At 36.0% G+C, this 24,835-nt stretch overlaps 2 protein-coding genes across 3 annotated transcripts in view; one reads left to right on the top strand and one right to left on the bottom strand.

Moving 5' to 3' along the window:
* Nucleotides 1-24,835, top strand: part of NUBPL (NUBP iron-sulfur cluster assembly factor, mitochondrial) — a 320,313-nt gene that overhangs the window by 90,319 nt on the left and 205,159 nt on the right. The gene's annotated exons all lie outside the window — the stretch shown is intronic.
* On the bottom strand, nt 22,997-24,415 carry LOC127549354 (transforming protein RhoA-like). The gene has a single exon (XM_051977284.1). It carries the CDS (start codon nt 24,210-24,212, stop codon nt 23,634-23,636), a length of 579 nt encoding a protein of 192 aa, XP_051833244.1. The 5' UTR covers nt 24,213-24,415; the 3' UTR covers nt 22,997-23,633.

Raw genomic sequence — 24,835 nt, 5'->3', positions numbered from 1 at the left:
CTAGTAAATTTCTAAGGCTGGATTTGACCTGAGGTCTTTCTGACTCCAGGTCCAGTGTTTTATGTACAAAGGACAGAGAACCAAGAATGCTGAGTCAAAGTTGCAATTTAATTCCAATATTAAAAAAATAGTTCCACAATTAGAGCTCTCTAGTAGTGAAGTGACTGCTTATCTGATATGTTATCATTGAGGATTTCTTTTAGCTCTTAGATTACACTGAGGTGCCATCCAATTTTGTGATGTTTTAATTGAATATCTTTTGATGTCTAAATCTCTGATCTTATGATATGATGCTGTATTTATTCCATTTATGTATTATCACTTCTTAGATATTAGACTCATTTCCTTAATGTTAAATATAGAAGTCCAAAAATTCCACATATTAGATTCCATATCCCAAGGGACACATGAATAATCTAATTCATATCTAAGAAACCAGTTTCCAAAGTTGTCTTGGATCAAATTTATAACAAAGAATAAAATGAGAGAATTTTAAGTGTCTTGTTCATTTTCTTCCCTTAAATATAACCATTTCTTGGGGATAGTGTTGATATTGTTAGGCTCAAATGAATTAAAGCAGCATCATACTGTAGTCCTAAAAATTCCTAGTTATTTGTCTCCCTTGTGAATGAAATTGATGGGGACAAGTAATACCGGCCAATTTTTAATCACAGCATTTATTATGGGAGTAGAACTTCAGTACAAGGACTGATTTTCAACTCATGTCAGTTTGGGACAAAGGCAAGTCCATTTGTAAATCTATTTCTGCTCTCAAATGAATGACGACCCAGTTTAAAGGCAAGTATTGTGCACTTGACCCACAAGGCTAAAAAATAATAAGAATGTTCTTCTTGTCAAATCTGGGCAAGACTAATGACTAAACATTGAAGATACCAGCCTTTTAGTATTCTGGAGCAGCTGCATTAAGTTTTTTTGTTTAGTATTTATGTAGGCATCACAGGCACTATGAGAGCATCTGGTACTTTTTGTTATAGATTGCTTGGCTGAAGATAGATATATTTTTGAGTGGAAATATATTTTTTTTCATTATTTGCAGCTTGATTAGATCTTTGCTTTAGGAAAGAGATTATCGTTCTTAATTTTTTTTTATTAAACTACTTATATATCATTTATATGTATATATATATCTATATATATATCTAGCTGAATGTATTAAAAGTAAAATCATTAGATCATCTTGCTGTAACTGACTTCTCAATATATATATATATATATATATATATATATGTGTATGTATGAATGCCTATATAATTATATTTATGTGAACTTTTGAGTTCCCGATTAAAGAATCTCTGCTTTAGATGAGGAGATGCTTATTTTTCCGTTAATTCAATTTCTTTGTCACTCTGGGTAGCCCTCGTCTATTCAGGGATGGATTTTCGTCACCTTTTTTTTGGTAGGGGACTAGTCCATCTTGAGACTGATTTCTGTATACCTGTAAATTCTTTTGATTTCTTTAGGAACATGTGATTTTAATCATTTATCTCTCTCCCTAATTTTCACTGTCCATCTATAGATTTCTCTACTACCTATTAATAAGCTCTGAGTTCCTCCATGCTATAATTTAAGCTTCATTTTAGCAAACTGATATTGTATATATCTCCCCCTTTGCACATTTAAACTTTTAAAATAACCTACTCTCTACTTTCTCCCTTCCCCTCACTTCTCAGTCCTTAGCCTGGCTTTCATCTTTCCCTTTTCAAGATTAACAAGGATCTCTTTATTATTAAGTGTAGTGGTCTTTTAAAAAGTTCCCTCCTTCTTGACTTTTCTGCACTGACACTGTTTTCTATCTTCTCTTGAAAATTTCCTTCCTTAAATTGTTATGACATTGGATTGCTGGTTCCTTTCCTATTTGATTTCATTTCAGTTTACTTTGTAGAATTATCATCATGTCTCCTCTCCTCTCCATAGGCATACCTCAGAATTTAGGAATGTACTTTCTTTTTTATCTCTGTAATTTCTTTTGGTCATCTTACTCACCTCATATCACATCAGATTTCATATACTGTCCGAAGGCATCATGGTACAATAGAGATCTAGTGTTAGAAAGACCTTGCTTCACTTCTTACTTCTGATACTTAGTATCTGTGTAATTCTTTATAAATTGCTTAACTTTGCTCAGCTGTAAAAGTTGGAGGTTGGAATTGATGTCCTTTAGGTTCCATTATAGTTCTAAATCTTCAATTCTGAGTTGTCATTTCTCTATAGATTACTCCCAAATATATAAATTTATCTCTTATTCTCTTCTACCTCTAATCTTGAATTTTTCATGACCTATTTGACATCATCATCTAGACATGCTTAAACTAAACTCATAGTCATTATCATTCATCCTAAATCTTCCCCTCTTCCTAACCCTGTTTATTTTGGGGCACTATCATTTTCTGTTACCCAAGTTTATAATCTAGGTGTTATTCTTGACTCTTCACTCTTTCCCTTCCTTCTGTCCCCGTGTTTATGTCTAAATGGTTGTTGAATCTGGTAAAATCTACCTCTCTAATATCTCTTACATGCATCCTCTTCAATCAACCATTGAAACAGCTAGCATTTATTAAATGCCTGTTATGTACAGGCACTATGCTAGGGACACAAATACAAGGAAACAATCCTTACTTAAAAGGAACTTACAGTGGGGAAGACAAATGCAAAAATAAATTTATACAGAATATATATAGAAGATTAGCACAAAATAGGTAAATACATAGAGGAAATCAGAAAAGTCTTCATGTACAAAATAGTTCTCGAATTGCATCTTGAAGGAAAAGAGATTCTTTTGAGAGAGAGGTGAGGCTCTTTTGAGAAAGAGAGTATTCCAGGCTCAAGGACTGGTCAGTGCAAAGACATAGAAGAAGGAGAAAGAATGTCTGAGGAAGACAGATGTCAGTTTCTTACTGTCACATAGCTGTGTGAGGAAAAGTCATATCCCCAAAGTCTTTATCTTTCACTTTGATTACTATAATAGTATCCTAATTACTATATATCTAGTTCTTTTCCTTCCTAATCCATTCTCCACACACCTAACAAAACTATTCTTTTAAAAATAGTATTTTATTTTCCCAAATACATGCAAATATAGTTTTCAATATTCATTTTTGCAAAATTTTGTGTTCCAAATTTTTTCCCCTCTCTCTCCTCCTTCCTGCTCCCCAAGACAGAAAACAGTCTGGTATAGGTTAAACATGTGCAATTCTTCCAGCCTATTTCCACATTCATCATTCTGTGCAAGAAAAAATCAGATCAAAATGGGGGAAAAAGTGAAAAATAAAACTAAGCAAATAAACAACAACAACAGCAAAGGAGAAAATACTATGCTTTGATCCACGTTCACTCTCCATGGTTCCATAGTACTTCAAAATAATATTCTTAAAATATAGGTTGACCATATCACTCCCTTCTCACAAAATTGCTTTGGTTCCTTCTCATATTGAAAATAAAATGCAAACTCCTTCATTTAGCATTTAAAGTCCTTTACAGTCTGATTCCAGCCTATCTTTCCAGAGTGATTACACACATTAATCACATTAATTTATTTAATCAACAAACAGGAACATCCAGAGGAGATTCCATTTGGAATGTTTTCAGTGACAGTGGCAGACATTTTTGGGAAGCCTACATCTCCTTGTTTTTTGCCCCATTTCCTTATTCACTACTTTTTTCTCTGTTCTGTAGGAATGCACATTTTCAAAATTCTAGTTCAGAAGGTTTTGGTTATTTCTTAAAATAGGGGTTATGTTTTTTTTTTTTTTTTGTGTGTGTGTGTGTGTGTGTGTGTGTGTGTGTGTATTATGACTGTCTGTATCAGTTTAGTGAAGCCTGGGTATCTCTTCTCAGAATAATGCTTTTAAATGCATAAAATAAAATATATAAGATTATAAAAGAAATAAATTTTATTGAAATATATTATTATCAAAATATAAGTTATTAATTATTATGATTGATAGTAAAATATAATCGTGGACACCAGTTTAAGAACTTCTGCCCCAAAGGATGAAATAGCCTGAACATTTTCCCATAGCAATTTTTAGTTGTAGTTTTAAAATTTTTTTGTGTGTTCATTTATAGCATACCAAAGAGGGTCCATCACAGTGAAGGAACTTTGGGGCTAGAACTCCAAAAGTTATGACTGAGAAGCTCTTCAAAGGGAAAGTTGAAGGTGATTATGTTTTGAGTTCTTTTCTGAGAAGTTCCAAAAGCATGAACAGAGGCCCAAAACTAGGGATCCAGCGGTAGAATACCAGTTTTAGGAAGAATTAGGAGACTAGACAAGGGGTATGATTAGTTAATAAATGTCAGAAACGGCATTTGAATCCAAGTCCTACATTCTTAGATGTGCTAATTTCCCCATTCAACCTTAAGCTAAATGATTTTTTATTTATACATTATTTTGTATTATTTCTATTCTCTTCTCATAATGTGGAGAATGAAGTAAAAGACAGAAAGGGGTATATTTTATGAATTCATATTTAGAAAAGTATTTTACTCATTATAGAAATGGGTTTAATTAAGGGAGAGCATGTCAATAAATGAATTGTTAGTGAAAGCTATGATGTTTATAAGTTGTTACTTGGGGATTTGAAAGTGCTATTAAGAATTTTTGGAAACCAGTAACTCCAAAGGAAGAGATCTCTCTTTTTTTGGGGGGGTTGGGAGGGTGGGGCAGAGACTAATTACTTCATGATGCCAAGAATTTAGTAGGTAATAAGTTCTCCATCACTATAATCTAATCTTTAATGGTATAGCAAAAAATTCATTAGAGACATCAGAGTTTGGCTAAAAGGAATTAGTTTCCTTTCTTTCTTTCTTTCTTTTTTTTTTTTTTTTAAATTTGTAATATTCTAGGAACAGAAAGTCAGCCCTTTTTCTCAGAGATACTCCTAATGAAGTCAAAGGATGGTTTTTTTTCCCTATATTGATTCCATTTAGTTGCTGTGCCTCATATGCATTGATATATGTAACCTCATGGATTCTTCATGTTTTACCTATATGCTGCATTGGTTTGAATCCAGACCGTCATCTGAATGCAGTCTGTAACTGGTATTACCCTAACAGTATTATGTATGACATTATATATATATTCTTCAAAAAAGACTTCATTTTAGGAGTTTGACTTATATTGGATCAGAAGTTTTAGTAAAACCCAGCAAATAATCAGAAGAGTTGGAATTAATTAAACAAACATTTCTTAAGCGACAAATATAAAACAAAAACGAAGCAAGAAATGTTGGTCTACATTGTTTTAGTTTTTCTCAAATTCTTTTCAATATCACATTCAATTAAGTTTACATATATATATATGAGCTATCTTCCTAGATACTGGGAATATTATCTGTATAACCATATAGCATGGATCCTGCATTCATATTAAAATATATCATATTTTATCATTACATATTATAATAGAATTAATAAACATTTACATAGAGCTTTAAGGTTTACAAAATTATATATATATTATATATATATATGTGGGCATATATGTATGTACATAAATGTGTGTCTATATACATATGTGTTAATATATGTCAGCATACATACACAAATACACTGTCAATCCCAGAGTTTGGTCTAAGAAAGACAAAACAACATTAGGGTGTATTCATACCTTATTTCTCTCAAACTCTCATGCATGTGAATCTTCAGTCAGTACTAAGCTCATTTTAAGGTTAAACTGTAGGGATTATAAAGACAAAATCACAAAGCTGAGAGAGGATGACTATGTAGTGGTCCAATGAGGTGCTGCCATGGTTCTTTAGTTTCACTTTCCATATACCAGAGAAGGGGGCTGTTTTACAGAAATCACAAGACACCTTGGGGCACACAGAACAAGGAATTGGGTCAGGATGGAAAGTTTCCAGGAATCCTAGACCAGGATGTTTGTGCAAGAGTTTTGTCCATTAGGGACTGTTATAAGCCAATTTTGTAGTTGTTAGTACAGCAAAGGAGGTTTTGGGTGCATTTAACAGATATAAAAGATCTCTGGTATGTCAATCTTCCTTAATCTGCTTTTTGATTCGTGAATTCTGATTCTCAAGTCAGTTCAGTTTCTTCTAGATAATAAAGGAGCTCAAGCAAATCAGGATGGCTAGTAAAATACTTAACTGCTTCATTTTCTTTCTGTATATTTCCTTCCATTCCCTCACTTCCTCCCTCTATCTATCCATCTATCTATCTATCTATCTATCTATCTATCTATCTATCTATCTAATCAATTTCTGTCATCACTCTGTGAAGAAAATACTATTAAATTATTCACATGAGTAACTGATGATGTCAAATAGCTTGCTTGGGGCCACATTGCTAGTATCTAAGGCTGGTTTTAAATTCTAGTCTTCTGAATATTAGATCTAGTATTGTCTCTCCTACTCTACCTTTCTTATATTTGTCCTCTTTTGGATTTCTTTCAGTGATGTAATTGCACAGCTTTGGAACATTAGGATTAAATCAGCAGTGAATTAGGCTTTTGATAGAAGGAGCATGGAGTAAGATAGGGTTATTACTTTAATCAGCTAGTCTTTGTTGAGGGTTGGGATGGGCATTAAAGATGTGGCAGACCAGTGAACATTACTTTATTTTGACAAAAAGCCTTAAAGGCTGTTTAAAAAAATCTCAGCACTATCACTTAGTGACTTCAAGACAAAGGGTAGAGACAGGCACTTCTCTGAACAGAGAATTGTTAATAGCAGGATACCTTTGGGATTAGTTCTGGGATTGGTCTTATTTAATGTTTTCAGAAATAATCTGGGAGAGGAATTTCACAGTGAAATTTGTGAGTTGGAAGATGACACTAAGCTGTTTCACATAGTAAAATGACAAGCTGATGAGGATAAACCACAGTAGGGAAGTCTCTGAAAGCTGGATGAATGGATAAAAAAATGACAGATGAGATTAAACACAGAAAATGTAAGGTAATGCATTTGGTTGGGTGGGTGGATAGAATAACCCAAACTGCACCTTTAAGAGAATCGGTTTCTAGTCAGGAAAAGGATTTTGAAATAATTGTTTTTTATTACCTAAAGGCATCAACCCACTATTTTGCTCTAGTTAAAAAGGCTTGCAAAATACTGGGCATGCTCTGGAATGAAAAGGGTAAAAGAAAAGTGGTTAACAGAGAACGGAAACCTGTGGTCAGACAACATTTAGGTGCACTCACTGCTTTCAGATCACTGGGCTGAGTTGCACTGTCCTAGGGTAATGAACTGAGCCAGCAGATGCAATTTGCTGAGTAGCTGTTGTTAATCATAGAGATTGAGAGTGGTGCCATAGGACTGGACAAGGGCAATTTTCCTGTTCTTCCAAAAGGGGAAAAGAGTTGAGTCTGTAAACCAGGGCAATGAGTATGACTTCAATTCCTGGCAAAAATTATACAACCCTTTTAAAAACTTGATTATGTTTTATCTTAATATTTTGGTTAGTTTCCAGCAGGTAATGCTATCTCCCAACTGTCAGCTCCCTCCTTCCTAAACTCCCTTATATTTATTCCAAACATATATACATATAGCTATACATACATACATACGTACATATATATATGTATATATGCAGTGCAAAAGGAGGCATTCTTTTTTTTATTGAAACTTTTTATTTACAAAGCATATGCATGGATAATTTTTCCAACATTGACCCTTGCAAAACCTTTTGTTGCAAATTTTCCCCTCCTCCCTACCCCCTCCCCTAGCTGGCAGGTAGTCCAATAAATGTTAAAAATGTTGAAATACATGTTAGATCCAATATATGTATATATATTTATTCAATTATCTTGTTGTGCAAGAAAAATCAGATCAAGAAGGAAGAGAAAGAAAAACTGAGAAAGAAAACACAATGCAAATAAATAACAACAGAGGGAAGGAGAATGCTATGCTATGTTGTGTTCCACACTCTGTTCTTACGGTTCTCTCTCGGGGTGTAGATGGCTCTCTTTGTCACTGCACAGGTGGAACTGATTTGAATCATTTCAATACTGAAGAGAGCCACGTTCATCAGAATGAATCGTGGTATAGTCTTGTTGTTGCCGTGTATAATGGTCTCCTGGTTCTGCTCATTTCACTTTGCATCAGTTCATGTGAGTCTTTCCAGGCCTCTCTGAGATCTTTCTGCTGGTCGTTTCTTACAGAACAATAATATTCCATAGCATTCATATACCATAATTTATTCAGCCATTCTCCAATTGATGGACTGTCACTCAGTTTCCAGTTTCTTGCCACTACAAAAAGGGCTGCCACAAACATTTTCCCTTCTTTAAGATCTCTTACGGATATAATCCCAGTAGAAACACTACTGTGTCAAAGAGTATGCACAGTTTGATAACTTTTTGAGCATAGTTCGAAACTGCTCTCCAGAATGGCTGGATCTGTTCACAACTCCACCAACAATGTATTAGTGTCCCAGTTTTCCCATATCCCCTCCAACATTAGTCATTACCGTTTTCTGTCATCTTAGCCAATCTGACAGGTATGTAGTGGTATTTCAGAGTTGTCTTAATTTGTATTTCTCTGATCAATAGTGATTTAGAGCACCTTTTCATGTGGCTACAAATAGTTTCAATTTTTCATCTGAAAATTGTCTGTTCATAGCCTTTGACCATTTATCAGTTGGAGAATGGTTTGGACTATTATAAATTTGAGTTAATTATGAGGCCTTTATCAGATCTGTTGGATGTAAAAAATGTTTTCCCAGTTTATTGCTTCTCTTCTAATCTTGTCTAAATTAGTTTTATTTGTACAAAACCTTTTTTAACTTAATATAATCAAAATGATCTATTTTATGATCAATAATGATCTCCAATTCTTCTTTGGTCACAGATTCCTTCCTCCTTCACAAGTCTGAGAGGTAAACTATCCTATGTTCTTTTAATTTGTTTATAATATCATTCTTTATGTCTAGATCATGAACCCATTTCACCCTTACCTTGGTATACAGTGTTAGGTGTGGGTCTATGCCTACTTTCTGCCATACTAGTTTCCAATTTTCCCAGCAGTTTTTGTCAAATAGTGAATTCTTATCCCAAAAGCTGGGGCCTTTGGGTTTGTCAAATACTAGATTGTTATAGTCATTGGCTATTTTGTTCTGTGACTCTAATCTATTCCACTGATCAACTGCTCTATTTCTTAGCCAGTACCAAATGGTTTTGGTGACCATTGCTTTATAATATAGTTTTAGGTCTGGCCCAGCTAGGCCACCTTCATTTGCTTTTCTCTTCATTAATTCCTTTGAAATTCTTGATCTTTTATTCTTTGAGATGAATTTTGTTATTTTTTCTCATTCAGTAAGATAGTTTCTTGGGAGTTTGGTTGGCATAGCACTAAAATAGATTAGTTTAGGGAGTATTGTCATCTTTATTATATTTACTCGACCTATCCATGAACACTTGATATTTTTCCAATTGCTTAGATCTGACTTTGTGTAGAAAGTGTTTTGTAGTTTTGCTTATATAGTTCCTAACTTTCCCTTGGCAAGGAGGCATTCTTAAGAATGATAACATAGAGGGATGGAGATTATAGGAGAACAATTGATAAAGGGAAATCATAGGCATGCAGTCCTTTTTACCTTACAGTTCCATAGTAATCATAGTTGGTGGCTTGGATTTCCAGGAGTTTGAAGTGGGACAAGGGTAGGAAGAAAATAATCGTTTGTATAATGCCTGCTATATATATGCCAGGCACTGTGCTTAATGGTTTGTTTGCTTGTTTGTTTAACAATTATTTTATCTTCACAACAACCCTGAAATGTATTTGCTATTATTACTCCCATTTTACTGTTGAATAAATTGAGGCTAACAGAGCTTAAGCCACTTGCTCAGGTTCACATAGTTAGTAAGTATCTGAGGCCAGATTTGAACTCAGGTTTTCCTGATTCCAGAGCTGGCACACTCCAGCTCCACACTCAAAGATCCATCCAGGGTTCAAATTTATATGTAGTTTTTAGACAAACAGCTGAGTACCTTGTCACCAGTGGGGTGAGACAGAAGGTGGACTATTAGGATGAAGGTATTCTATGAGTTGCCTGATAAGAAATGTGAAATGAAGAGCTGCTAACTAGGAAATTTAATGTTTCCTGTGCCATGGCTAGCAAGCTGCCAAGGATGGAAAACACCATAACTATACACGCATTTTATAAGCTGGAAATGAACAATCAAATTGGGTTTCATTGGCCCACAATGTATATGTTGTCTTCCCTGAAAGAACATTAGATCTTTGAGAGCAGAGATAGTTTCAGTTTTGTCTTTGATTTCCTACTGCCTCACATGAAGGCTGACACATAGTAGGTGCTTAATAAATGTTCATTGAGTGAAAACGCCTTCCTGTAAAAAGTTAAACAGAACCATTGAAATGAATGGTTGTATCTAACAGAATATCATTTTCTATATTTACACAAAATTCCTTCTTTAGCCCAAAATTTGTAGGACCAATGAGAAAGTTAGTAAGTCACTGTTTTTCCTAATTCATCATGTGAAAAATAATTCCATTGGGCTTGGGAGGTGTGAAGCCAAAAGTCTCTAACTACACAACTGCAGAGGTGGGTATTCTATAGAATAGGAAGATTTGGAATCAATACTTGTCTTCTTTTTTATACTGAAAATGCTGCATACCAGAACTTACAACCTATCAGGAGTGCACAATCATCCCATGTGAGTGTGAATCTCCATCCCTGATTACATTACTCCTCCTTTGGCCATCACCTTATTTGGAAGTAATTCAGTCCTTTTCCCCAATCCCTATTGGGTGGGTACTATCCTATAGGAAGTCTTATTTTCCCAGTGAGTCTACATCTCCTCCTTTGATCAGATCATTACATTTGCCTCCTCTTCATGTGGAAGGGGCTCTCCACTTCTAATTACATTTCCCAATAGCGTTTCTTACTCTAAATCTTCACCCTGTATTACATTTTCCTTTATTTTTATTTTCTTGTTCCATGTCCTATCCTCCATTTCTTAGATTTCAGTTTTCTAAGTTGAGTTTCATTTCTCTGTATTTCTCTAATTTAATTTTAGTATCTCTGTGGAAACTAAACCTTTTTCCTCCCTAGTTCTCCCCTGTTCTCCTATGTTCTCCTCTGTTCTCCCCCTCTCTGTGTCCCTCCCTTCTCTGTTATCTTCTCTTTTCTCTCTTCCTTTTTTGTATCAGATCAGAGCCTTTTTTTTTTTTTTTTTTCTGAGGCAGTTGGGGTTAAGTGACTTGCCCAGGTCACACAGCCAGGAAGTGTTAAGTGTCTGAGGTCGGATTTGAACTCAGGTCCTCCTGACTTCAGGCCTGGTGCTCTCTTCACTACACCACCTAGCTTCCCTAAATGTGGAAAGCAGACCCTCATTCTTCTCTGAATTTAGGCCCTAGATCACATATATAAAGCTACCTCAGAGTTCATCTATTCCAGTCCTTTTTATATTGATGGAAACTAGTCCAAAGAGGTTAAATAACTTTCACAAAGTCACGAAGATATTAAGTAACAGAATCACAATCATGACTTGGGTCTCTTGAGTCCAAGTTCAGCCCTCCATGATATAGATGTTACCTCTGATAATTGCAGGAAAATTTTTAAGTCCTTCTTTTAAAAATATGTATTTCAAAACTTCATAAAACAATCTTTTTTTTTCCAACAAGTTTTCCTTGATTAATTCCTCTTTGATCAAATAACTTTTTCATTTTTAAATCCCCTTATATACATTTTGTTTGTACTCATTCATAAGCTGCCTGTTGCCGAATGGGAATTGTGGGACTAACATCCTAAAGTGTTAAAGATTCTTTTCTTTATATCTTTAGGAGTTCTTACGATTGGCTTTTGCAGTGATTGCTCTATTAGTGTTGATACTGCTTCCCTGGACCTTGGATAAGTCACCTGTCCCTTGTCCAAAATAAGAATATTGGAGACTAATCCTATCTCATAGAGGCATTGTTTTAGGAAAAAACAGACCAAAAATATTGAATTAGCAATGTGAAAGGGATTATATGAAAACCCAATCATCATGATTTTTCTTAAGAATATTTTTGGAAAAAACACAAGCTATTTTGCATACGAATTAGGTTATTTGTTGCCCCTACTCAATCAGTTCAATTCAATTCTAGAATCTTTATTAGAATGTTAGATGGTGCATATATATTTTCAGAAAGCTGAATATAGAATCACAAAATCTGAATTTGAAACATCTCTCCACCATCTTAAATCACTTTACCTCTCTAAACCTCATTGTCTTCTTCTGTAACATGAACAATTTGGTTTAGGTAATTTGGAAGGTTCTTTCTAGTTTTTAAATCCCTGTGGTGGTAGTTCTTGGATAGAATGGCAAGTCTCAGGAAGTCTCCTCTTTGGAAGCTCAAATCCTATCTTAGACACTTACTAGCTTGTGTGATCCTGGGCAAATCACTCAACTCTTTGCCACAGTTTGTTCACCTGTAAAATGAGCTGGAGAGGGAAATGAATACCAGTCCCATATTTCTGCCAAATAAATTGCAAATAAGGTCACATAGAGTTTGACATGGCCCAAAACATCAACTCTAATGAGTTAGCAGTTTGTAAAGATTCCAACACTTCCAGTTTAAGAAATCACTGCTTATTTCAAAGGCAAGGGGATTATTTGAAGGAAAGCCCTGATTAGTGTTGAGATATTCACACATGCCTGGGGAATGCTTTCATTTTTTAAATATATACTTTGCTTGGAAGACTTCTAGTATTGTAGAAAAAACCAATAGATTCAGAGTCAGAGGACCTCAGTTTGATGCCTGGATTTGTCATTTATTTGGCAAGTTGGTTAATCTTTGTGAACTTTGGTTATCTTCATCCATAAAATGTGGGATTTGGAGTTGTCTTTAAGCTCTCTTTTAGCTCTAAATCCACGATCCAATGACATTTGTCATACTCTTTTTAGAAAAGTAGGGTTCCAGGATGGAGAAGTAAAGGCAGAGACTTGCTTGAACTCTCCTAAATCTTCAAATGATTTTAAAATAATAAACTTGAAACAATTTTCTGGCTTAAAGCAATTTGGAATGTTGGGAGAAACAGTCTGTCTCACTTAGGTGGAAGTGGAACTTAGTCTAGAGCCAGCTGAGCCCCACCAAACCAGCAACAAGCTTGACTGAATTGGCAGTAGCTTCTTCCAGAGCTCTCAGCCCACATATGGTAAGGGAATTGGACAGAAGGAGATTACTGAAGACACTTTAGGAACCCCAGGTGCAGACCTTTCTGCTGTAGTGCTCATACAAGATTCTAGATAGCAGAACCAGGGGAAGGAGAAATATCAGCATACAGAATTAAGGATTCTGATCACAGTTCCAGGAAGAAAAAGAGTGCTTGTGGTCATTCACAGTTTAGAGCACCACGACTACACTTCTCCTTGGGTCATATTACCTTTAAAGAGCTGAAAATGTATAGACTTCTTCCCTCTCCCTCCTCCCCTTCCCCCCAACTAGATCCATTAACATAAAAAAACCCCTGAAGGTTGGGCCATTTCTCCCTCAACTCCAGGAGCAGAGCCCAACTTTAATATAAAGTTAAAAGTCAAGAAATAAGTTGGAAAAAATGAGCAAATAATAAAAAATTAACATGATTATAGAAGTTTTCTATAGTGACAGGGAAGATCAAAACACAAACTCAGAAGACATGTGAAAAAACGCCTATATACAAAAATATCTACATACAAAGAAAAATGCGAATTGGTATCAGACCCCAAAAGAATTCCCAGAACAACTCAAAAATATCTTCAAAAGCAAATAAGATAGGTAGAGAAATGATTGTGATGAAAAAAAGAGTCAATATCTTGGTAAAGGAGGCACAAAAAATACTAAATTAAAAAAAAAAAAACAGAATAGGCTAAATGGAAAAAGAGGTACAAAATAATCATCAAAGAAAATTATTAGAATTGGGCAGATGGGTGCAAATGACTCTTTGATACATCAAAAACAATAAAAGAAAATTAAAAGAATGCAAAAATCGAAGAAATTGGAAAACCAAATGATCTGGAAAACAGATTGAGGAAAGATTATTTAAGAATTGTTGGACTGTTTGAAAGTCATGATAATAAAAAAGAGCCTAGACATCAGCTTTTAAAAAATTATAAAGGAAAACTGCCCTGATATTCTAGAACCAGAAAAAGAATCTTAAAGAGATCCCAAAAGAAAAACTCCCAGGAATATTATAGCCAAATTACAGAACTCCTAGGTCTTTGAGAAAATATTGCAAATAGCCAGAAAAGAAATTGAATCTCATGGAGCTACTGTCAAGGTAAAACAAGATTTTGCAGCTTTTACATTAAAGGGTTGAAGAGCATGGAATGCAATATTCCAGAAGACAAAAGAGCTATGAATACAACCAAGAACCACCTACTCAGTAAAACTGAGTAAAATCTTTCATGGTTTTAAAAAAGAAGAATTTTTTTTTTAATGAAATAGAGGTCTTTGAAGCATTCCTGATGAAAAGACCAAAGCTTAATAGAAAATTTGACTTTCAAATACAGTACTCAAGAGAAGCATGAAAAAGTAAACAGGAAAGAGTAATCATGAGAGATTCAATAAGGTTAAAATGTTTATATTCCTACATGGAAAAATGAGACTTGTAATGCATAAAAACATTATTGAAGAAGTTAGGAGTGAGACAGAAGAAACTGGTGTATATTGAAAAATGCCAAATGTTGGAGAAGATACGGGAAAACTGGGACACCAAAGTACTGTTGGTGAAATTGTGAACTGATTTCACCATTCTGGGTAGCAATTTGGAACTGTGTTCAAAGGACTGTAAAACTGTGTGTACCCATTGGCTCAGCAATACCATACCACCACTAGGTCTGTATCCTAAAGAGATTTTTTTAAATGGAAAAGAACCTATAGGTACACATTTCAAATATTGATAGCACTCTTTTAGTGGTGACAAAGAATAGGAAATTGAGGGGATGTCCATCAGATGGGGAATGGTAAATAAGCTGTTACAAATGATTGTGAAGGAATAATAATGTGCTCTAAGAAATGATTAGCAAGGTGTTCTCAGAAAAATCTGTAAAGGCATATATGAACTGATGCAAAGTGAAGTGGGCAGAACCAGGAGAACATTATACACAGCAACAGCAATATTGTATGGTGATAAATTGTGAATTTTCTTAGCAATGCAACAATCCAATGCAACTTCAAAGGACTTAAAAGGAAAAATGCTGTGCATCTCCAGAGAAAGAACTTAGAGATTCTGCATACAGATTGAAGCATACTTTTTTTGTCTTGTTTTTGGTTTGTGCTTCTTTTCTATAACATGATACATATGGGAATAAATTTTGCATGAATGTGCATGTGCAAACTGTATCAAAAGGCTTGCCTTGTCAGTGAAGGGGGAGGGAAGGGAATGAGAGAGAGAATATGGAACTCAAAAATTGAAAAAAATGAATGTTAAAAATTGTCTTACATCTAACTAGAAAAGTGAAATATTAAAAAATTTAAAATAGAATTCAATTTCTTTTTTGAACAATATTGCAGAAGGTCTATGAATTAATTGGTGTGGATAGTCTTTCCACTGACCCACATTACATTTTAGTAAAGAGTTGCATGAGTTATTTTGGTCCAAAAATCACCTTGTAAACAAAATTCTGGCTAGGTTAGTAGAACCTGCCCAGTTTTTGGACTTGCTGGCAGTTTTCACAAATAGCAGGTCACCTCCGTATATGGTGAAGTATTAGGTTTTTAGCAGAAGTCCATCTTTTCTAGAACTAGAGACACTTATAGAATCATTTGAAAATCTGGTGTCTGAAAGTAGACATAGAAAGCTACTGTCCAAATATGGATATAGAGAAATAGTCTCGCGTAATCTGTGGTTCTCATTCAAAATGAGTGTTTGACTGATTTATATTTTTCAGTGACAATAATGGTCATTCTTCTTCCATTCAGTTATTAAACCTAAGTAAGAGATGGGGCAGAGAATGTTCTCCTTTACTTAGTCAAAAAAAAAATCAGTCTGGGAGGGGAAGACCCTCAGGATTTTGCTATTTATATTCAATCTGAGTCAATCAGGGTTCAAGCAATGACCAAGTTGGAGTTGGCCTAGGACTTATTGCTGGTCAATCAGTGATAAAATGATTTGGGTTTAAGCCATGGTACTAGCCTATAAACCCTAAGATATTTTGGGAAGTTTCAGCAATCAATATTTACCTTCTGTTGGAATCCTTACTAACTGCTAACTAATTAGAGTTGATCTAATCTTACAAGAAGATGTTTTGGGCAGAACCTGAAACAAGGTACTAAGTAGAACTAAGTTCAATGAGTTCACACCTCCCTTGAAGCTCGTTGGGCCAGAGAGCACTATGGGAGAAAACCCATAATCCCTCTCTCTCGTATCCCACAATTCCTCCCTCTTGGATAAAAGAAACAGACAGAAGCTCTCGGTCAGATTTCAGTAGAGTTACGCCAGAAGCCCTCTCTCCGAGGCAAGACAGAATATTTTCCACTTGGCTGGCTGGTGGCAGAAGTGTTCTTGGGAGAGAGGAAGACGCTACAGGTCGAGATTTCACCGGAATGACATGAAGACTGGAGCTGGCTGGAGACTGAAGACAGCAGAGGCAGAGGCTGAAGGACCAGACCTTTGGATTTAAAGACATTTGGAGAGAGCTCTTGGAACCAAGCAGAGAGATAGGCCTCTAAGCTAACCGGGCTATATTGGAAATAATAAAAGATCTGAACTTTTATCACCTGGCTGCATTTTGAGAAGAAAAAGCTCACCACATTTTGGCGCCCGAACAGGGACCGATTCAGATCCATCTGAATTAGATCACAACATTTTGGCGCCCAATGTGGGGCAAACAAACCCCTCAGTGGATTTCAGTGGAAAAGCTCCGATCCTGATTCAAGTGGAAAAGCCTCTGATCCTGATCCAGTGGAAAAGACTTCAACCCAGAAATTAGGGTGAGTGCAACAAAGAAATTTTATTAGAAGAGTTAAAGTAGAATTTCAGCTAAGATGGGACAGATATTTAGAAAACAGTCTGTTTCTGTTCAAGGAAAATGTTTAGAAAGCATTGTCAAAATTATGGAAAGCCAAGGTTTAATTATAAGTTTACAGCAAATCACTGAACTTTTACAAACTGTAAAGGACATATGTCCTTGTTTCTCTCTTGATAAGGAATTAGATCTAAATGAATGGAAATTGGTTGGAAAGGATCTTTGTCAATTCTATGATAAAAATGGGCCTAACTCAATAATTAATACATATAATGTAATACAATTGGCTATAAGAAGTTATTTAAGTGATAGAATGATGAAAAGGAAAGTACAGGAGGAAGAAATGCCAACTTTACTAGGTGAAAAGGAGGACGAATCAGATGAGAATGGATTTAATTACAATTCTGAGTATGATACTTCACAGCAGGAGGAATTAGGTGATTCCACATCTCATGACCCTCCCCCGCAATTAACCCTTCATGGGTGGAACAAGGGGGAGGGAGAGAGGCAGAAACACAGTCAGCTTCTCCTGTAAAGCAGAATTTGACGAGATTAGAAAAAGCATTAATTAAAGCAAAAAATGAAGGAGAAGATATATCTGATTTTATAAATGCATATCCTGTGATTGAAGAGCTCAACTCCTCAGGTCAGAAAGGGAGAAGATACACTTCTTTTAATTTGGAAAAAATTAAAGATTTGAAAAAGGGTTGCACTCTTTATGGGGCTACATCATCTTATGTGAAGATGTTACTGGATAATTTGTCTTATGAAATCCTAACCCCAAATGACTGGAAATCCATAACGAAAACTTGTCTAGAACCGGGACAAAATTTATTGTGGCTTTCGGAGTTTCATGAATTATGTAGGATTCAAGCCCAACGCAATAGGCAAACAGGAGCTATTGTACAAGTTGCTTTTGACCAACTAGCTGGTGAAGGTCAGTATGCAGAGAGTTCAGAACAGATTTATTATCCCATAACAGTGTATGAGCAAATTTCTAAGGCTGCAATAAAAGCTTGGAATTCTCTCCCTGGACAGAAAGATGGAAATAATGTTTTCACAAAAATAGAGCAAGGTCCCAATGAACCTTTTGCAGATTTTGTGGGACGTTTACAAACAGCTGTAATAAGAACCATTGGAGACAATGCAGCAACAGAAATAATGACTAGACATTTGGCTAAGGAAAATGCCAATGAGATTTGCAAGAGAATTATATGGGGGCTAGACAAAAATGCTCCTTTAAAAGAAATCATTAGACGCTGTGCCACAGTGGGCACAAATGCTTATTATGCCCAGACTATGATGAACATGGAAAGACAAGGTCCTTCTTGGCAGAGGAATTCTAGAGAAACTCGTCGATGTTTTCACTGCGGAAAAATTGGACATTTGAGAGCTCATTGTAGATATGGAGATAGAGTGAGAAGACAGGGTGAGAGAAAACCCAAAACCCCATGTCCAAAATGTAACCGAGGCTTTCATTGGGCCTCTAAATGTATATTGACCCAGAAGAATGAGAGGCAAGGCCCAGCTCCAAAGTATCAATCAAAGGACAGGTGGGGCATGATAGCAGCTGAGGTTACACCCAGAGAGACTTTAGAAATTCAGAACTCTGATGTCATCAACCAACAGAAAAGCAATCAGGATTACAGTTGGGGAGAATACAGGCCTTTTAAGACAACAAGACAATATCCAATGCAAACAACTCCAATGTAATTACCAGATGATGAGGAGAAATCCCAAACTTGGTAAATAGAAGAGAATTAGATAGGTTAAGTGCTTGGGGAAGAGGATCTGCTTATATTTCCACAGATGAAGAAAGAATCAGATGGCTGACAATGAGACTGTCAAAAGGATTCTTAAAATCTTCAGAAATCACTGGATTCCCTGAGATGAAAAATTGTTGATGAGACTTTTTGCAGTACTTCAGAGCTTACAGGAATTATTAGATTCCTGGCACATGAACTAATGGACAATGGATTCCTTATGGACTATTTCTAGGACTTATGGACATTTGTAAATTTTCAGGTCGATTTATGTTGTTACATTACTACTAGCCTGTGTTATATTACTATGTGCTTAAAGATTGTTGATGAGACTTTTGCAGTAGTTAAATTTTCATGTTGATTCATGTTATTTGTTACATTACCACTAGCCTGTGTTATATTGCTGTATGCTTTTGTAAATTATGTATAATGCCTCCCATATTGATGGATTTATGTATACCATGTATATCTGTTACAAAGTTCTGGCCCATATTGATGGATTTATGTGTACCCTTCAGAAACCCCCTATGTTTTAAAACAAAAGAAAGGGGGAGATGTTGGAATCCTTACTAACTGCTAACTAATTAGAGTTGATCTAATCTTACAAGAAGATGTTTTGAGCAGAACCTGAAACAAGGTACTAAGTAGAACTAAGTTCAATGAGTTCACACCTCCCTTGAAGCTCGTTGGGCCAGAGAGCACTATGGGAGAAAACCCATAATCCCTCTCTCTCGTATCCCACAATTCCTCCCTCTTGGATAAAAGAAACAGACAGAAGCTCTCGGTCAGATTTCAGTAGAGTTACGCCAGAAGCCCTCTCTCCGAGGCAAGACAGAATATTTTCCACTTGGCTGGCTGGTGGCAGAAGTGTTCTTGGGAGAGAGGAAGACGCTACAGGTCGAGATTTCACCGGAATGACATGAAGACTGGAGCTGGCTGGAGACTGAAGACAGCAGAGGCAGAGGCTGAAGGACCAGACCTTTGGATTTAAAGACATTTGGAGAGAGCTCTTGGAACCAAGCAGAGAGATAGGCCTCTAAGCTAACCGGGCTATATTGGAAATAATAAAAGATCTGAACTTTTATCACCTGGCTGCATTTTGAGAAGAAAAAGCTCACCACATTTTGGCGCCCGAACAGGGACCGATTCAGATCCATCTGAATTAGATCACAACAACCTTCCTTTGGGCAGAGCACTTGCATATAAAGTATGAAACCTTATATGGATAAAGGGAAGTGAAGGGAAAGAAAAAATGTAAAGGAAAAGGAGTTGTATTGCCCAACTGGCCAGTTCCAATTGGATTCCTAGGGGCAGCTCCCACTCAAACTCACAGAGGTTGTTGTTTGTCCTTCATTCTCAAAAGGAACCATGACATCAAGTCAGTGATAACATAACATGCAAGCTAATTGGATTTAAGTAAGAGAGGATTGTGCAAAGTCATTAATCTTACTTTCTTCTCTGAAGGCATCTTGGTCTAGTGATGTTATAGATCACCATGGCTGGAGGCTGTCCTGATTGGGTCAGAGTGAATATAAATAGCGATTGTTTCTGTTTTGACTTGAAACCCTGAGAGTCAGTCACTAATTGGCCATTGCCTCAGTCAAATTGAGAACTCTTACTGACTTTAGCTTAAAAAGGCCAAGGTCTCCCACTACACGCAGGGCCAACAACATCAAAAACATTTTTTCCCTGTAAGTTGCATGAAGCTATTCTTTTGGTACTATCCCTTGACTGCTCCTATGTTTGTAAGATGAGTTAGGAGATAAGAATGATTTCATATTTAAGTGCTGATTAACAATTTGACCATTTTATAATAGGATACATCTCTATATAGTAACAATGAGTTAATGACATTTTGTATACTGTCTTCCATGATCAACAAGGTACCATTTAATGTTGAAACAGACTTAAAAAAATACAGATGTGGGAGAACTGGGAAATTAATGCATTGCTGATGGAGTAGTGAACTAATCCAACTATTTTGGAATGCAATTTGGAACTGTGCCCAAAGGACTATAAAATTTCACCTACCTTTTGATCCAGCAATACTGCTATTGTATCCAAAGACATAAAAAAGAGGGAAAGGACGTATTTGTAATATATATATATATATATATATATATATATATACATATTATATATCACAATATATATATCAGCTCTTTTCATGGTGGCTAAAAATTGGAAATTGAAAGGATGCCCATCAGTTGGGGAATGGATAAACAAGCTGTGGTATATGATTGTGTTAGAATATTATTGTGCTATGAGAAATGACAAGCAGGATAATTTTAGAAAAACCTGGAAATACTTTCTTGAAATGATACAAGATGTAGTAAACAGTATCAGGAGAATGTTGTATATAGTAACAGCAATATTGTTTGATGTAGAACTGTGAATGACTTGGCTATTCTCAGCAATGCAGTGATCCAGGATAATCCCAAAGGAATAATGATGAAGCATACTGTCTGCCTCCAAAGAAAGAACTGATATTGTTTATGAATACAAAGTGAAGCATGCAATTTTTCACTTTCATTCTTTTTGAGTCTTTTTGTACAAAATTACTAATATGGAAATGCTTTATATGATTGTACATGTAATCTAAAATTGCTTGCTTTCTCAGATTTTGGAACAAAAGACTTTATAAAATGTTAAAATTGGAGGGGAATTATATATGCATATATAATTTTAATATATGTTATATATCTATAAAAACTTTAACAACTCATAATAAGTGCTTATGAAATGCTTGTTAATTGATCAGAGCTCCTTGAATAAAGGTGTTTCTGTATTGTATAGCAACAGTGAGGCATAACTTGATTTTGCATCCAGGGATAAATTTGAACAAGGAAATATATCTAGGACAGTCTCCAAAGTACCTTTGGATAAGTGTATTTCATACTCTGAAAGTGAGTCATCAGTTAATTCAATAAAAGCTGTTTTCTGATGCAATTGTGAGAACAACCTACTGTGTCTTTCTAGATAATTCTCACCCTTCACCCTCTAGCTTCTTATTTTCCTTTTCTTTCTCTTATACTCATATTAATTTTTAAGCCATTTTCTCAGGATGCATTTCTCCATAATTATTCAAAGAAGTTATTGTCTTTCTTGGTCTTTTAAAGTATGCACACAAATATTTACAATCTCAACAACTCTTCCTAAATGAATCCTTTTGGTTTTCTGTATTAAGTTGCCTGGAGCAAAAATGGAGAAAACAAGTTTCCTCAAAACTGATATAAAATTGATAGCTGCATGTAGAGTTTTAAAAATTCTTCCATTTTATGCTCCCAAGGGAATTTCTTTTCCTGCTATTTAGAAAATAATTGGAAAGTTTTATAATTCTTTAAGGTAGCAGCAACAGTGGGCAAGAGATATGTCCACTTTTGTTTTAAGAGACACTGAAACTATCTCAAAATTTGACCTGTTGTTTTTGGATGAAATTCTATTCATCACAAGAACCTGAAGAATTCTGAGAACTCTGCTTGAAGCTTTCCTCAAGTTCACTGGGACTATTATAGGCATCTATTTTATGTATGGTCTGATCTCTTCAATGTGATATAGCAGTCTCTAAAACAGATGATTCAGGAAATGTCAGCTTAGTAACAAAAGCATTCAATTAAGATTTAAAAATTAAATGACAAGAAATCATGTAGAGCCATTTTATATTATCCATAAACAAGTAAATGCATCAGACTCTTAAATCTTCTAATGTGGTAGTTGAGGAAACTTCCTTATTCCCCCTTTTTTTTCTCAGTGGCCTACATGGAGATCTGGTTAATGATGTTTTTCTCCTCCCCTCCCCCTCACTTTTCCCCCTCAAGCTCCTTCTTTATTCTATTAATAGTTAAGAAAAAATTAACTGATACAGAAAAAAGTTTAGTCAGCTGGAGAGGAATGAGAAATTTCCAAGTTGGACTTTGGCCATCAACAGAGAATGGATAGCAAAACTATCTCAGGATATTAAGAGGAGTCATCACTGTCAGAGTAAGAATTAAACATTGTATATTACTAAGATGCTGCAATTTGAGATCAGATAAATCACTCAAGTTTATGAACCATTGTATTGCCTTGGGTGGAACTGATTCCTCATTCACTGATCCTAGCTCCAAGAACAGGGGGACACTGAAGTATGTTGGACAGAAAAGGAACACTAATGGCTGTCATTCACTGGAGGAACTGACAAAAAGGGATGTCAAATATTTTTTCCATCTGATTTAATGTTCAAATGCAGTTAAATAAATCCAGAGACCTTCTATAGAGATAATAAATGTAAATATTAGGAAATCCAGTTTTACAAAATATACCACATTTAAGCTGGGGTAGATATATTTATTTTTTTATTTTTATTTTTTGGTAACGGACAGTGTCACTAATTACATAGTAACTCTAAGGTCACTAACATGAAACCACAAAATTGTTACTGTGCCACAGCTGCTTGAAGTTGTCTCTGGCTGAGTCCCATTTTCAAACAATTGAATAATACCCCAGAGTTTTACCAATAAAAGCCTTATAAGAGGTCCTGCTCTGAATTGATTTGCATTTATTCCCTAGAGGGCCTTGCAACTGACAGCAACAGGACTGTATGTAAGGTATAAAAAAGTAGTTAAAGCCTAATTCACAAAAGTGATCACTTTTTTTTTTCTTTCTAAAAAAAAAAAAAAAACAAAAAACAAACAAGAACTTAATTCCCTTGAATTAGTGCTTGATGAACTGGTGGAGACAATGAGAAAGGTTATTAAGAATAATGTCAGAGGGACCCTGCGTGCACAGATGTGTTGGACACAGACTGTCCAACTTAGCTTTTAAAAAGTGGTAGCAAGATGATTTTTGATTTGTAAATTTCTTAAAGTAAATTGCAGATAAATGGAAAATTCCAGTAATCATTATACACTAAGATTAATAAACAGCATTTCAAAAATTAACCGAATGAGGGCTTGGGCTTTCCTCTGTGTTCAGAAGACAAGGCACCCGGATTTTTTTCTTCGTTTGACTTGCAAAGCCGCTCTTGTGGCCATTTCAAAAACTTCCCTCACACCCTCTTTGGTTTTGGCTGAGCACTCCGTATACCCAAATGCGCCAATCCGATTCGCCATATCTTTGCCTTCTTCACATTTCACTGGCTCCTGCTTCATCTTGGCCAGCTCCTGTTTCGTGTGCTCATCATGTCGAAGGTCCTTTTTGTTCCCAACCATGATAATGGGCACGTTAGGACAGAAATGCTTCACCTCCGGGGTCCATTTGTCTCGGATGTTTTCCAAACTATCAGGACTGTCGACGGAAAAGCACATAAGTATAACATCGGTATCTGGGTAGGAAAGAGGTCTAAGGCGATCATAATCTTCTTGACCAGCTGCGTCCCACAAAGCCAACTCCACCTGTTTTCCATCCACTTCAATATCAGCTACATAATTTTCAAACACTGTGGGCATATATTCTTCAGGGAATTGGTCTTTGCTAAATACAAGCAGCAAGCATGTCTTTCCACATGCACCGTCACCCACTATAACCAACTTTTTTCGGATGGCAGACATAATTCAGGTGGTTCTGGAGTCCCTCCGCCCCGGATAAGCTGCTCTGCAAACGGCGCGTTCTGGGATTCTGGCAGTTTTTATGCTAGAAACCGGCAGGTGGGCAGGCGGGCAGGCGGGCAGACGGGCGGGTGGGTCGGTGGGTCAGTGGGAGCGCGAGCAAGGACGGGCGGCTGCGATGAGGGCCAATCTGGTTACTTCTTGGAGGAAGCTAGAATGGATTGGAGGAAGCTAGAATGGATTAAAGTCTCTCAGCTTGCTTGGTTTTAAGTTCATCAGGATTCCACCAGGACTCTCGCATTCAAGTGTATCAGCACAATATTACACCACTCACTCTTGTCTTCCTTCTCTATACTCTTGATTATAGCCTACAACTTAACACTAGATCAAGAACATACCAGCACTCCCCGAATATTAATCATAGCTAACTCTGCATCATTCTACCACTCTCACTTTCTTTTCTTTTCCCCCCACAGACTCCATTTCTTTTTTCCTTCTCCCAAGTTCAGTATACTTAATACAATCCTTCAATTCAAGTGCAAGGTTCCTTGGAGTCCAATACATCTTGGAACCTTCCTCAATGAACAGTGCTTTTCCTCGCATATCACTGTAGGCATGAAGTGCTG

The sequence above is a fragment of the Antechinus flavipes genome, chromosome 2 (assembly GCF_016432865.1).
Source record: "Antechinus flavipes isolate AdamAnt ecotype Samford, QLD, Australia chromosome 2, AdamAnt_v2, whole genome shotgun sequence".
NCBI lineage: Eukaryota > Metazoa > Chordata > Mammalia > Dasyuromorphia > Dasyuridae > Antechinus > Antechinus flavipes.
This window is presented reverse-complemented; position numbering and strand designations above follow the sequence as displayed.

Bases quoted from the DNA above. Each gene is read 5' to 3' on its own strand.
- LOC127549354 (XM_051977284.1), bottom strand. From the start codon at position 24,212: ATGTCTGCCATCCGAAAAAAGTTGGTTATAGTGGGTGACGGTGCATGT.